The sequence below is a fragment of the Alosa alosa genome, chromosome 17 (genome assembly GCF_017589495.1).
Source record: "Alosa alosa isolate M-15738 ecotype Scorff River chromosome 17, AALO_Geno_1.1, whole genome shotgun sequence".
Classification (NCBI taxonomy): Eukaryota; Metazoa; Chordata; class Actinopteri; order Clupeiformes; family Clupeidae; genus Alosa; species Alosa alosa.
In genome coordinates, this window is record NC_063205.1 from 27,014,123 (window position 1) to 27,030,749 (window position 16,627).

The 16,627-nt window shown below is 40.5% G+C and overlaps 1 protein-coding gene across 3 annotated transcripts in view; it reads left to right on the top strand.

Moving 5' to 3' along the window:
• shisal1a (shisa like 1a) overlaps positions 1-16,627 on the top strand; it is a 65,099-nt gene that overhangs the window by 38,554 nt on the left and 9,918 nt on the right. For 2 of the 3 annotated variants that reach the window (XR_007196348.1, XM_048268388.1), the window contains exon 4: positions 7,500-7,832. Coding sequence is in view for 2 of the 3 variants with exons in the window: in XM_048268388.1 (XP_048124345.1) it covers positions 7,500-7,832 (333 nt within the window). In the remaining variant the exon portion in view is untranslated. Of the gene's footprint in view, positions 1-7,499; positions 7,837-16,627 lie in introns of those variants that run through there. The other variant, XM_048268387.1, reaches the window with a different exon arrangement.

The window sequence follows — 16,627 nt, forward strand, 5'->3', positions numbered from 1 at the left end:
CATGCACACACACACACACACATGCACATACACACACATATACACTTATATTCAAACAAAAAAAGACACTATTTTGAGGCTGTGAAAGTTGATGACCACATGATGTAGGTCATAATGACTGACATGGTTTACATTACTGTGTACTGACACTATTATGGTAAATGTGTCTATACACACACACACACACACACACACACACACACACACACACACACACACACACACACACACACACACACACACACACACTCACACACACACTCTCATACACACACATACTCTCTCTCACTCAGACTAAAAAGGACACTAATTTGAGGTTGTGAAAGTTGATGTGCCAGATGATGTAGATGATGTGCAATGTACTGCCATTATTATGACCGTTAGTGAAGCAAGCCGAAGCGGTCATATAGGATTTTTTTTATAGGGAAGTTTTTTTAAATTTATTTTTTTTTTCCCCCCGTCATCTACTCCTGAATTTTTGGTCAACGATACCGGGACACCGAACCACAGGGGCACATGAAATTTGGTGGGTATGTAGCCCCACTAGACTTTTGAACGAACAATTTTAGCCCCGGGCCACCCCGTGCTGGGCCCCGAACCGCAAAACACAGTTTTTCCTAAATAACTACCTGAACCGTGGCACTGAGGATGAAGAATCTTTATGGTATGTTGGTCTCAAGGGCCCACATCAATCTGGCCCATAATCACTCATTTGTGATTTGCACCGTAAAAAATGAAAATGCAATATTATTCTGCTTTAATCGCCTTCTATCTTCAGTTAAGATGTTCAGAACTGCACCAAATTTTATGTGTATGATTGACCTGGCATTCTCTGGGGTATGCCAAGTTTCTCGTAGAATTTCATCCATGGGGGTCTAAAAAAATTAGGTTATGTGTACATTTAGTGACTGTACACTCATTGGCCTGTAGATGGCGGTGCACATATACACATGCACACACACAGGCACCCACATACTATCGGGTATTAGAACGGCCGATACATAATTACAAATTCAGTAGGATTAAAAAAAGAAAATAAATATTCATCATCATCATCATGGCTGCATTTCCAGTATTGGCTTATAAGTAGTCGCTTTGTCCAATAGAGATCATTGCAGTGAGACGTAATTTTGTTGGAAGTTAAAAGTGGGTTGGAAAAACAATGGACACTTCCTACAAGGACTGTAGTTTACCGCAGAGAACGCCTAATAAGGATAGGATGATGTTCACATGAAATGTAATTCCCATTTCTTCTTGAAGCCGAAATAAATCTCAGGATGTTTATCGGACATGCTTGGTTTTTACTGCAGGTACGTTAATCTTATAATATCAATAAGGACCTAGGTAGCCTAATGTTACCGTTAGTTAGTTGAGTGATGGAGGCCAATTTGATTGATTGCATTTGTAGAAAACTATAAATGCGGTTATACCAAGCAAATTGATAGCAGCACTGTAATTGTATCTTTCGACTGTCATTTGTTGCACGTGCTACAAAAATCATTCTGTGCAATGGAAGATTTACCAACGTTACACCAGTCTGATACAGTTTTGCCTATAGCCTACATGCGTGAGACTGAGACGCCTGTTATTTTGTTTTAGGTGCGTGCAGGGTGTGAGAGGGGAATCGATGTGCTTTGATTCCAGCTTGGTAGTTGTAGTCTGTGAGATTAAAAAGCATGTGTGTGTTAAGTATCCAAACAATGACACCTTCATTTCATTATGGCTGCTTTAGCAACACACCTTAAGCTACTGGGTCCCATTTAGAAGTGGCTACTTCATTCGCGCTTTCCTTGACTCATGGAGCTGCGTGAATTTTATTACAACTTTTCGCCATGATATGGCAGTTTAAGTCCGCTTGATACTGTAAGGCGTAAGCCATTGGTTTCCAAAGGAGATTTTATTTGTGTCGCCAGCATAGCCTATTGACAATTTATGTTGTAAATAGGCCTACCTTATAAGCCTACCTGTAGCTTAGGGAAGCTAACAGCTTTCTATTAGGATCTAGTTTGTTAGTTACAGTTTTGTCATAACTCCCTGATGCATTTTTGCATTTAGAATAGCCAGAGCGTGGATATCTCAATCGGAAAATTAAACAATATCGGGTGCCTATGGACTAGGCTGGGTGAACCCAGCCTGATCTGCCCGCTATTTATTTTTTGATTTCTTAAAAGATTGAGCTTGGTCTGGTGAAAACCAGACTAGCCATGGAGCTCAGTTACACAATGCAAGGGAACATAAATCAGCCTATATTTGCAATCTAACAATAACGGACAACAGCTCTTCAACTTTGGCCCGCTAAAATGTGTATGAACAGTCTAGCTTAACGATTTCATCAAGGCCCATTTGGACATGTCAGTTATTTGCACCACTGGTTAGATGTAAAACAGCATTTCGCTTCAGACTACTGTTACTTAATTTGTGCATTAACAATAACGTTTTCAGACTACTGTTACTTAATTTGTGCATTGACAATAAAGTATTTCATGAACTAAAGATGACTAAAATCTTATGTAGAAGAAGAAACATTCACAAAACATCCATCCATCCAAAAATGACCTTTGTTTTTGATAGCTGTTGAAAACGGCATGGAACTGACAGAGATGTTTTTGTTTATAAATAAATAAATAAATAAATAACATTATGCTGATACCTTTTGCTTTTCCCAAATACAATGTAGCCTACAGGTGTAAGTGACCTTTCATCAATCCAGTTGCAATGGATGAACTGTGATGAACTGCCCTACTTGTGATTGTTTAGAGATTTTAAAGGTTGTATAACAATGCTACATCTTCTTTGGCTATTCTAAAATCTATTCACCTTTTCAGCACCAGTAGGCTACTTTCTGTGCAGCCGCACACACACACTCAGGCATGCCAAACAAGCATACACAAAAGTTTCAAGAGTGGGGGATGGAGTAAAATATGGAGACAAATTGAAGTGATTTATTTTCACGGAACGGATGTACAGGACTGAGCGGCGGTCATATTTTGTACCGCTATGCGGTACATCTAGTTTATGTAAGTGTGTCTCCACACATTCAGTTGACATGGAGAGCCGTGTGGGCTAAACTGACCGCTAATGTAATAGGTCAGTGTTAAAGTGCACTGACACACTCACAAACACATGCGCACACACACACACACACAAATGCACACACATTGTCCCAGGCTGTCGTGCAGATAAACCACCAGCTAAACCTAAAGTGTGCACTCATGCAAACCTACTTACACACACACACACACACACACACACACACACACACAATACAGAGTAGAATATGCACAAGTACATACAAATGTATGCAAAAGCACACAAAATAGATAGATGAAATCTTTAAAATAAGACTTTCACACAAAGACACACACTTATACTCAAACAAAAAAGGGCACTAATTTGAGGCTGTGAAAGTTGATGGCCACTTGATGCAGGCCAAATCAACTGATATGGTATACATTACTGTGTACTGCCACTGTGTCTACACACACACACACACACACACACACACACACACACACACACACACAGACTCTCTCTCTCTCTCACTCAGACTAAAAAGGACACTAATTTGAGGCTGTGAAAGTTGACGTGCCAAATGATGCATCAGACTGACTGATATGTGTAATGTACTGCCACACACACACACACACACACACACACACACACACACACACACACACACACACACACACACACACACACACACACACACAAACCCTGTTGAGACAGAAAGAGTTGGAAGTATAGCATAATGCAGTTCAGATAGACTGGCATGACTTTAAGTACCCCTTAGCCATGAGTGTAGAAAGCAGTGTAAATCAAACAGACTCCCAAGGCTCTCAGTGTAAGTCATGATTATGGTAAATATATCCACACACACACACACACACACACACACACTCAGACAAAAAAAACATGTGTAATGCATGATTATGATAATGGTGTATACACACACTCAGACAAAAAAAACATGTGTTATGCATGATTATGATAATCGTGTACACACACACACACACACACAGACACACACACACACACACACACACACACACACACACACACACACACATACATTCAGCCAGGAGTCAGATACGGCGCAACTGGTGACACTTGACCTTTGGCGAGACTCTGCTGTCAGGTCGTTGACTACCGCTGTCATGGTGCTTGCCTCCTCAAGAGACTTCTGCCACAGGACAGTATGCATACTAGTTCTGGCCTTAACCTGCTGAGGGGGGCAACTACATACAGTACTTTGCTATTCCGTATAATATTCCCCATCCCAGGGCAGCATAAATGGAGCCAAAGCATTGACTGCTGGAGAAGAACAGCTTCACAGATTCGGAAGATGTGGATGTTAGTGAAGGGCTGTTTTTCCTGCAAGCTGAGATGATATTGGACAACAAGAGGTTGTAACATTAGAGTGTGTTGCAATATAAGCACATTTGCACCAACAAGAGCACAAAATCGTATCTCTCTCTTAATCTTCTTTTTCAAGGCTCACTTCCAGAAACACTTGCACACACGCACACACACACACACACACACACACACACACACACACACACACACACACACACTTAGACACACAAACACACACACACACACACCGTTCCAAACCATCGTGCAGCTAAACCTCACCGCCAGCAGAGATGGTTTCGCACGCAAATGTGCACGCTTGCAAACCTACCTACACACACACACACACACACACACATACACACACACACACACACACACACACACACACACACACACACATACAGAGTGGAGACAATGCTACTCGGCCTCAACCTTCTCTGTCTGACAGTGACCACATATTCGTTATCTTGGCAGCCAGGGTTTTCTTTGTCTGCCTGTTTCTATTGCTAGGTTCTGGTAACTGAGCCTGTACTTGGTCAGGATATGCCTCTATTTTATATCTCTGACAGAGATCTATCTTTTGTTTTCTTTCTCTCTCTCTCTCTCTCTCTCTCTCTCTCTTTCACACACCCACAAGCATCAAAGTACAGAAACACCTCAGTGGTGTATTTTCTGCCTCCATCTGTTTGTGTTATGTCAAGTCCGCGTGCTTGTTTTGGATGGCACACATCTTCACAAATTGCTTCAGATTCCCTAATTTGTCAGGCGTTCCAGAGAAGATCTGCTGGAGGTTTGATGGTCAAAAAAGAGAGAAAAAAACACATCACGTCTTTTCTCAGTGTTTCCACTTGATGCAGAAATCAATTCACAGCACTTTAGAACACACGTGTGTGTCTGCTAACACAAGGACAGGTTTAGTTAAATCATATCCCTCAGGTTGTGGATGTATAGTGCAATACATGTAACGAGGCCTACACTAAATATAAGTATAAGTATACTCTTTTGATCCCGTGAGGGAAATTTGGTCTCTGCATTTATCCCAATCCGTGAATTAGTGAAACACACTCAGCACACAGTGAACACACAGTGAGGTGAAAGATAGACAGTATTACTAGATTGTAATACTGAAGACGTGACAGAGCGATTTTAGTGGATGACATGTTCGGTAAAACCACTTCACAGTCAGTTTTAAACACAGGAGAGGCAGAGGAACTAAACTCCCTCTTTACCTCTGAATGCCTCAGTTCTATTGTCAGCCTTGACAATGTGTCCCAAATTTCAGCAGATGTTCCGTCCCCCTTAGCCGAATGAAAAGAGCTGTCGAGGTCAGCTAGACACCGGAGCGCAAGCGTGAAAAAGTCATTTCACACTTCAGGCTTGGTTTTGTCCTCCTGGGCCACTGTAGACGGTCCTTGAGAAAGCACTGGGCCCCCCTGAGAGTTGGTGCTGCTTCATTGGACGCACGGTCGCCAGAACTTCCTGCCAAAGCAATCTCAGATAGCTGGGAAAGGCTATTAGGGACACTTCACAGGGCTCTGACCTGGCTACTAATGTGATCGATTGATACTAAGTGAGGAGGGATGGTGTGTGTGTGTGTGTGTGTAGTGGAGGGAGTGTTCAGAGCTGTTTCTTTTCATCTTGCTGATAATTGCCCTTCATGACCAACAAGGTGTTTTCTCTCTCACTACATCATTGTCTTGGGATGTGTCAAAGTCAAAGTCAAAGTCAAAGTCAGCTTTATTGTCAATTTCTTCACATGTTCCAGACATACAAAGAGATCGAAATTACGTTTCTCACTATCCCACGGTGAAGACAAGACATATTTTACCAATTTAAGTCCACAGACAAACATAACATCCAAGTAAACAAAAAGTAAGTAAATAAGTAAATAAGAGGGCACATATAATAATGAAAAATAAGAGCAGCAAAATTTGGTTGAAATTGTGCATAGACAGTCAATAAAATACTAGTGCAAAGTCAGGCCAATAAGAGGCTTGGGTAGTTCTGTTTGACCTAAGTAAGAAAGAAAGTGGCATAGTGGTGCAAGTTATGTAAGAGCAGCAGAAGTGTTGTGTTTTCAGGACAACAACACCAAGTTGTAAAGTGTACAAGTGTGCAGGTGTGCAAGTGGAGTAGTGCAGGCGGCCATTGTGGGTCCAATGTGTGTGTGTGTGTGTGTGTGTGTGTGTTTGTGTGTATGTGTGTGTGTGTGTGTGTATCTGTCTGTCTGCCCGTGTGCGTGTCTGTGTGTTTATGTGTACATTTCTGCATTTCTTTCTCTCTCCCTCCCTCTCTCTGTGTTTTAATTATCACGAGGGCCAGACGTCTCCACTCCTCTCCACTAGCATGGCTGCTGTCGTTGCATGTGAACTTGATGCTCTAATTAGCCTGCTGATGGAACATCTTTGGTGTGTGTGCCGCTGGATGCTCTTAGGGAAAAACTATCAATCCATCCAAACACCTCACTAAACGCCAGTGATTTTAAATCTGTTTAATTGCCTTCTCTCTCGCTCTTTCCTCTGGCTTTGTCTGTTCATTCCCCACTCACTCTCATTTATCACACCCTCATGCTCTCTCTCTCTTTCTCTCTCTCTCAGTTTTACTCTTTTCTTTCTTTTACTTCCCTTCATCACTTTGTTGCATGTCTCTATACTTTTAACCATTGTTTTCTCTCTTTTTAAAATTTCTTTCACCCTTTCCTTCATTTCTCCCTCTGTCTTCCTTTATGCTCTTATGCACTCTCTTCCTTCTTCTCCATCATCTCTCTCTCTCTCTTTTCTTTTTTAGGTTTGTTTCCCAGAACTTGAATGAAATTTGTTTCAAAATGGTTTGTTGATATAAAAAATGTGTAGAGATTGGATTACAGTAATAAAAGAATGCCACATTTCTCTTCCCCCTCTCTCCCCCATCTTTTTTCCTGTGCCTTTCTTCCTCTCTCATTCCCTCCTTTTTTCTGTCTCCCTCTCTTTCTCTTCCTCTCTCTCAATCTTCCCTTTTCTTTCTCTTTCCATCTCCCTGTCCCTCTCTCCCCCCTCTTACTTTCTTCCTGTGTCCCTCTCTCATTCTCTCCTTTTTTCTATCTATCTTCCTCTCTCTCTCCTTCCTTCTCTTTCCATCTCTTCCTCTCTCCCTGCCTCCGTCAGTAACTACACGGCGCTGATTGGCGTGTGGGTGTATGGCTTCTTCGTCATGGTGCTGCTGGCGCTCGACTTCCTCTACTACTCGGCCATGAACTACGAGGTGTGCCGCGTCTACCTGGAGAGGTGGGGCCTCGGGGGCCGCTGGCTCAAGAAGGCCCGCAGCCAGTGGCACCACCACGCCATCGCCATGGAGACGGCCGCCGCCGACGAAGCCCTGGGAGGTATTGGGCCTGGGGCCAGCCTGGTCCTGGGCCCCCAACACCACCACTCCCAGCACAGCCACCGGGGGGAGCCACAGAGCCCTACCCTCATGACCTTCCAGACCTCCACCGCCTGGTGAGGGAGTGTGTGTGTGTGTGTGTGTGTGTGTGTGTGTGTGTACAGTATAATAACTGTTTTCAGATATACAATGGAACCCCTTATATTTTCTAGACACTGAACAGCTGGGCTGTACTGTATGTGGCAATAATATGTCAGAATTTTGACACTTCCAGCCCCCTTGTAGTCATTCCGGGTGGCACGCAAGGTTAGCACAAGGGTAGGATTCACATCTAGCGATGGGGCGTGTTGATGACGTATCTTTAATGCATCTATGTGGTGTGAAGCTGAAAGCACTTAAATGTCAGGGCAATGCAGAATTGACATTTTATATTCCCTTTTGTTACATAGACTTGCAGACAGGTTGTCCTTTAAAGCAGCGGTAACTTTGTGCTCAAGGATGCACACCATAGACACTCCGACACAAGAGATACATATCATAGCAATGCCATAACAATGGCCAGTTTCCGACGGGATGCAACAGTGTTTTTTTGCCAATGTGTATATTTGCCGTGTTAATGCAGGTGCCACAAGACTTAAAACAAACTCAAAACGGGGCCAAAGTGTAGCACTGTAGCTGCCTGGCAGTTCTAGCTGTTGGCTGCAGCAACTCGGGGGCTAGGTAGAACCGATTGTTTAGTGTTTTTTTTTGCTTGGTACCGACAGTATTCGTTACCTCGAGAAACAGAGATCTATATGAAACATCACTGGAATTCTCCGGAATTGACGTAAATCTCCGTCAAAAGTGCACGGACCTAGCCTGGCGGGGCCATCCTATATCATTGAGATGTATAGTCTGGCATCGAACCATTCACCTCGCTTAATCCAAGGGGCGGGCAGAGAATTGTCTTTCAAACTGCCTAGGCATGCAATAGGCCAGCGCTTACGACCATATCCGTATCCGGGTCAGCAAACGGCAAATACATCCTTCGAAAAGTAATGACTTAAGTGCATTGTGTTGCTCAACTTTCAAAGAAAAGCACAAGTCCAACTCCTCCAAAGTTGACGCCAACGCCATTCAAACAACCGCCTTCGCTCGCCATAGCCACCTTCCTTTGTTGTTCACAGTTGCAGGACTGTCGTTATCCTGTTAAGCCCGCCTTTAAGACTCTCTAACAAAATATAGAGCTGTGATTGGAGAACATCCACGGTGCTAAGCCAATAGAAATCCCTATGGTTCGATACTAGACGTACAGGCTGAGCAAATTAATTTGCCGCCGCTAGGGTGCGTCTAGATTTCTAGGCTAGCACGGACCCATATGAAAATGAAAAGAGAGGAAAACAAAAAGGAAAACAAATACAGTATATGAACAATATAGATAGAAAGTGAGAAACTGGGGTGAGAGGTGAAGAAAGGTGGAAAGGGAATGGAAGAATAGAGAAAAGGAGAGGGAAAAGAGATAGATAGATGACGGAGACAGAAGAGAATGAATGCACATGAAATGAGGGAAATGAAAGAGATCATTGAAAGGTGCTTTACTTGCCATTTGTCTAGACAGGGTGTTTTTGCACTTTGAAGAGGTAGGGAGAGACCGTCATTTTCTTCTTTTGGCGAATTGAGCCCTTTCACCTTCTTCAAGTTTTGTTTTCATTCATTTGCACAAGGGTGTAGTTGATAACAGAAGAGGAGAATGTCAAAGAAAACAACAGAGAGAGAGAGAGAGAGAGAAGGGGGGAATTATGAAAAGACAAGTGTAAGAGCAAGACAGAGAAAGAAGAAGGAGACAAAAAGAGAGATAGTCAGCAGAACACTAAAAATATATGAATTAAAAATTACTTCTAATGCTTGACTAGATTCATATTTATAATATGAGATAATAATATTAATGATAAAGTTATTTGCACTAAAAGCTTAAAAAATATTAATTTGCACAGCATGACCATTGAATAGATTTTACGCATGGTCTACAGAGTAGATCTATTATTCCAAGCAAATTCTGTAGTCAGGAAAAAGATATTCAGTAACAGCATGTGTTATTTGTACAGGTTTTTAATTTTGAGTAGGCGATGAAAGAATAAATCTCTTTCTGTCGCTCAAGTATTTCCATTTAATTTCATTCATTTAATCGAATGGAAATATCCGTAAATGCATACAGTAAATTACCCAAAACTGGAAAAAAAAATTGTCTTCATCTTTATTTTGCCACCATATACACGTATAAAATGATGGATGACATGGCTCCATTCAGTATACACCATCACTGATAACGATAAAATCTGCTTTGAAACTGTTTGACAGAAAAAAGTAACATGACTACTGCACAACCGGGGTGGAAAATAGACATTGTAGCAAAAACACAGCATGGAGCCAGTTAGCACCTGTGAGCTAAACCCTGACTCCACTCGCCAAGCCCTGGTGAACCAAACCACTACCTTCCAAATCACCTGTGCTCGAGTGCCCAGGCAGGGCTTGGGGGCAAACAGGCGGGCACAGCGGGTAAGCAGGTGTGTGCCACATGAACTAATCTGTTCCAGAGGGGAGTGGTGAACTGACGCTGCCAGCCGCCTCGGCTGGCGTCTCTGCTCCCAGCCAAACAGGAGCGAGAGGTTGCCAGATTGGGGGTGGGGGCGAGGTGAAAAGTCCTCTGTCTGAGTACAGCCCATTGTGAGGTAGATGCATGCAGGATGTGGCAACCACTGCTTCGTCCCTATGGGACTTTGACATTCCAGACTGCTTCATTGTCGTAACGTGAAAGAAGAACCATTGATGAAGAACCTTCTGCTTCTGCAGATCTGATTTCCTTTAACTCATTCAAAGTATCCACTTAATGTCTTTTTTTCATCAAAGAACACATTTTTGACTGTAATGGGTTTTGCATGAGCAAAAACTTCCGATGTATCCCTCCAGGCGCGTAGCAAGCGTGGGGGATGTGGGTGTTATAACGTACACACTTTTGCTGGAACACGATTCTATCCCCCACACTTTGTGTCAGATTAAAATGAAAGTAAAATATGGAAATAAACGCCCCGCAAAGAGTTGGAACCGTGATTCACCATAACGCATTACCACAGAGAGACACAAATAGGTCTGTTGATTTGATTGAACGGTCATCCAGCCAATCACATCAAGTTAGCCAGTGAAGAACCAGAGCCGCTCTGATCAAATTCAAAGTGTGCGTCTTTCAAGGCTGTGCGGCTGCTTGGGTCTGCATTATAACGTAGCACACAGTGAGCAGATTTCAGGTATAATTTAAATGATAATTGTTACCGCATTATGCTAATTTAGTAAACCAAAATTCACTGTCTGACAGTTTTTGTCACAATGTAGAAATGCAGGGAGAGTCAAAGTGAAAACGGGGGTGGGGTGCGCGCACCGAGGCACTTGTTTCTGCAGAAAGACCTTTGGCTACTGTTCTCGAAGCATTATGCTTTCTCTGTCTATGATCTGCAGCTTTTCTCAAACTATGGGCCTCAACAATTAACCTAATGGTACACGAAGCCGCAAAATTAAGTTATGCCCGGTGCTTCACACGTCTGATTTGCAGCAAATTTGAATTGGAACCGTGGACTGAAAAAAAAAGAAATAGTGTCCCCAATCAAAACGTATTAATTTGGTGTCATCAACTATATAGACATAGCCCAGTCAGCACACATATGTCTCCAAGACGCTTGGAAAAGATCTGAACAGCTTAATACAAGCATACAAACTGGCTCTATTAAGACTACACATCCTGTTCAACGGCTTCCTCTGCCAAAAACTGTTTCAAAATAAAAGTCCTCACTACAATATTTCACTGTTAAACAATTTAACCCTTTAAACTACTGAACTTTTTAACTGTTCAGCCATTGTAACTGTTACTTGTCATCAACTATGACTCCTACCCACTGTAGCTAGTTAGCATGGTTAACATAGTTAACATTACTAACATTGTTAGCATTGTTAGCATTTGTATCAAAACTGCTAAAAATGATTAGCTAAGTTAGCTAAGTAACATGGTTAGCATAGTTAACATGTTAGCATTGCTAACATGCTAGTTAGCATAGTTAGCATAACTACTAAAAATGATAAGCTAAGTTAGCTAAGTCACATGGTTAGCATAGTTAGCATTGTTAACGTGCTAGTTAGCATTGTTAACATAGTTATCATTTTTGACAAAACTTAGAAAACATTAGCTAAGTTAGCTAAGTAACATGGTTAGCATAGTTAACATTGTTAGCATAACTGCTAAAAATGAATAGCTCAGTTAGCTAAGTCACATGGTTAGCATGGTAGCATTCTTAGTATTTTAGCATAACTGCTATAAATTATTAGCTAAGTTAGCTAAGTCACATAGTTAGGATTGTTAACATAGTTAACAGCATTAGCATTTTAACATTAAAAAAAAAACTGCTAGAAAACATTAGCTAAATGAACTAAGTTAAGTAACTTGGTTAGCATTATTATCTTTGTCAACATAGTTAGCATAACTGCTAGCAAACATTAGAGCCATTCCAACTGTCAGTTATCGTCAACTAGCTACCTAAATAATTTAACCATTTAAACTCTCCACCTATTTAACTGTTCAGTCATTCCAACTATATTAAACCTCATCTACCTAGCAACCAATATAGTTTGTTTTTACTCTGTATGATATTTTACATCATATTTTTGCATTTTCATGCACTGTATTTCCTTCAGGAAATGCTTTTCTAGTTTTACCTGATCTTACAAACGTCGGTGGCATTTCACTGTCAATGTGTGTCGTAGTGCTACTGGAGATCTTAATGTCTTAAATACGATCGCGTTCCATTTAGAACATCTTATTTTGATCTTACAAACGGCGGCGTCAAGACACATTTGAGTTCTACATCTAAGAACTAAGATTTCCAGCATGTAGAACTCAAATAGAATGCTTATGAGCGCTCATGCAATGTGTGCGTCCCTGCAGCAAGTGAAACTGGAGGTAACGTGGGCTAGAAGCAACAATAGTTTAAACAACAACGTGGCTTCCTGTAACTATCAATGGAAAAACCGTAGAAACTGATAATCATAATCTTTAAATTTACATTAATTAAGCTGGCTATATGCAACACAATTTATTTATATTCCCTTTGCATATGTTTGGGTAGACTTCAAACGTTTTTGAATTTGAGCTTACAGTTCTGTCACTATTCTGTGTCCTTTACATTTATTTATAGGTATTAGTGATACCTCGAAATTAGGCTGCTGTCTGTGAGGCAATTTATTGTAGCCTGCTAACCCACATGCACAAAACATAATTTCTGAAATGATTACTTGATTTATAACATGAGATATGTCTCCATGTAGGGTAGTGTTAAATAGTGAAGTGATAGCAGGTACAGTAGATCATGTAGGCCTACATGTCACATGAGCCACACATAGGCGCTGCTTCTTCTGTCCCTCCCAAACTGCATTAAAATGGTGTGTTTAGCAATCAGAATCTCAATTTTTTTCGGGAGAGAAACTCCCAGACACCAGTCCGCACCCCTCTCAGAAAATACTTACAACGTCCCTGTAGGGAGTTATTTATAATTTGGCCAGATTGCTTCATTTTCCTATCCCACAACCCCCACACTTTAAAAAAGCTTGATACGCCTCTGTATCCCTCTACACATACACAAACACACACGCATGCACGCACGCACACACACACACGCGCACACACACACACAGACACTCCCCTCCCTCTGCCCATCATTCTGTTCTGCTCCTAAGTAAAGGTTCTGGAACTGTGAACTGTGGAATTTGGCGTGTAATGTCGAGGCGCTCCCTCAAAGCTGCGGTGCTTTTTGAAGAGGCTGATGTGAGGGCATCCTCACCTCTCAGATGTTGTAGGTCTAAAAATGGACTTTGAAGACAAGCAACTGATCCAAGAGTTGCTTACACACATAGTACTGTGTAAACGTTTAGGCACTTTTGCTTGCTATCAAAATTACTTTTTTACTCATCAATTAGCAACGTACAACAACACATTGAAATTATATAAATATAAATATAGCACTTTTCAAGGCACCCAAAGTGCTGCAAACTGAAAATATCTAAATCAATTTCACCATTTAAAAAAAGAACCTTTGAGAAGCTGATCTCATATTTAATATTCATTACTGATACAGTAATACAGATGACGGCCATAAACCTTTACATTGAAGCATTAAGCCCGAGAGACTGTAGGTTCCACAAAATATAAAAATATATACAACAGGAGCAGAATGCGCTAGCGGAGTGCTTAAAAGCCCCCTTAGCTGTTGTATAATTAGTGGAACCTACGGACTCGAGTGGCTTATTGCTTTTCTAAAACCTTCTAAAACTGTTACTATAAATATCTGGCAAAGTTTCACAAAGTAAAGGCACAGCAATGAGAAATGAACTGACATTTCGGTCAGTCCTGACTGAAACGTCAGTTCATCAATAAACCGGCCGTACGTGGAGTAAGCAGTGTTGTGCTTTTCATTGTTCTGTTACTTTGAAGTTATCCTTGCAAAATAGCTGTACCTGCAGAATAATTTATCAAGGTGTGCAGGATCGCCATTACCTATCCAAAGCAACTTACTAAAAAGGGAACAATCAGGATACAGTGCGACTAGGACATATGGTAGTACAGCAATAAGTAGTATTCGTACGGAATCGAGTGACAGTCCTAGCAGAGGATTAGTAAAGTGGTAAGTATACTTTTGCCATAATGTATTAATTTTGTAGATCCTTTCATCCAAAGCCAATCAATGTATTTGATTGACATTCCTATCCAAAGCGACTTCCAAAGAGAAGTCAATTATTACAAGGCCAGTCTCCCCGGAGCTACTTAGGGATAAGTTTCTTGCTAAAGGGCACAACAATGGCAGTCGGAAATCAAGCTACTCAACGATTTCAATCAATCATGAACATAAACTGAATACGGTAGTCTTGTGTTGTCCACAAAGTGCGCATGAATCAGTGGAATACCATTCATGCTAAATGTTTCTGTCCATGAGAAACTGACACTTTAACAATAATGGCTTCAGTTTTGATTAGTTCATAAACATGGCTGTCTCTGGTGTCTATTTGTGATACTTAAGCATCTTTGCTGAACTTGGATCTGCTTCCCTCTGCCAGATGCACACAGCTTCCTTTACAAAAAAAGAACTGTATCTTATGGTATTTTGGGACAAATTATTACAGTAATCTCACAGGAATACTATAGATATTATAGGAATCCTGTTGTATTTTGGGAGATTTAGAAGAACTATAAAACTGTACTATAGAAACATTATAGAGGGTAAGGATATTATTGAGGTATCACGGAGCACCATAAGAGTGTAAAATACTACCATAGTACCACTAAAGAAATCTATTGTGGTATTACTATAGTTCTTTTTCTTGCGGGATGGAAACCAGGTAGTGAGGCAATTTGGACAGTATCCACCTGAGAGGTTTGAAAAATGCAGACCCATTACTGAGCTGAAACCAAATATTCCTGTGCTAAAGATCACATCATAAATCCTGCTGCGGAACAACACAGAGAACCTCCCATCTGGTCCTAATCCCACATAATTTCTCTCCCAATTGGCTTTGATGAAAGAGGGTTACTTGGAGATATGCAAGATAGCGTGCAGCAGTCGCTGCCTTTTCTGTTCTGATGGGATTTTTTTTTCTTTTGCTTCAATCTTCTCTGAAAATACCAGAGAAAATACGGTGTTGAAGGAAGACAGTTTTTTATTCTGCACGGAGTAGCAACATGATGGAAACTCCCAAAATAAATAGTCTGTCTTGATATCAACGCCAGGACTCCACACATGCAACAGGCAGACTAGACTATGTGAAAAGGTATTATGTCCTCTCGTAATGTTAAAACATAGACACATCTTTCCAATATTCAGACATTGTATGTGTATATAATGCATATATGTGTAAAATATATATATACTATAAAATATATATATACTAAAATATATATACATATATATACTAAAATAACTGATGAATTTCGATTAATTAATTTGAGAAAAAATAACTGATTAAAAGAATTAGTGCAGATTAATCGATTCCGTATGACCTTTGACCCCGAGCCATTCTAGTCAGTAAAAATTAGACTGTAAAATGAAGGAGAGAGAAGAAAACGTGCTGCCGGAATCATTGATTGGAACATTTTCTTTTAAAAAAATGGCCTGATGGTGTTGATAAAAAATAAAGTGTTGAAAATAAAGTCCTCTGCAATGAAATGCCTTGTATGTGAAAAAAAAAACTTCTTCCCGAAGCACTTTTGAATTTTTTTCCTCAGCATATTAGGTCATATCATAGATTCTTATGGCAATTATTTGAACAGTGAAAATAATAATAAAAGAGTTTTTGAACTTTAATGTCACTAATGCTGATTATTCAATGATTCATTTGAATTTAAATATTTAAAATATTTTCACAGCAAAAATTATATATGCGATTAATTTACATTAATTAATCACAGAGTATGTAATTAATTAGATTATTTTTTTTAATCGATTGACAGCCCTAATATATATATCTTTAGAAAGTGTGTACAATGCATACACGTGTATAATATACAAACGCCCACAATCACCCCTGTAAAACTTTTAAAAATATGTTTTTTAAACAACAACTATTAATATAATAAAGTGCAATGCAACAAACCGTTACAAAAAAGTACGCAGACAGCATACACATGATATTACTGTTTAAATGCAAATGAGTAGTACACTATGGAGTAGTAGCATCATGGCAGCATAGAACACAGTAGTGTTCTAGACTCTGTATAGGACACGGTAGTGTTCTAGACCCCGTATAGGACACGGTAGTGTTCTGGATCCCGTATAGGACATGGTAGTGTTTTAGACCCCGTATAGAACACGGTAGTGTTCTAGACCCTGTATACTGTAGGACA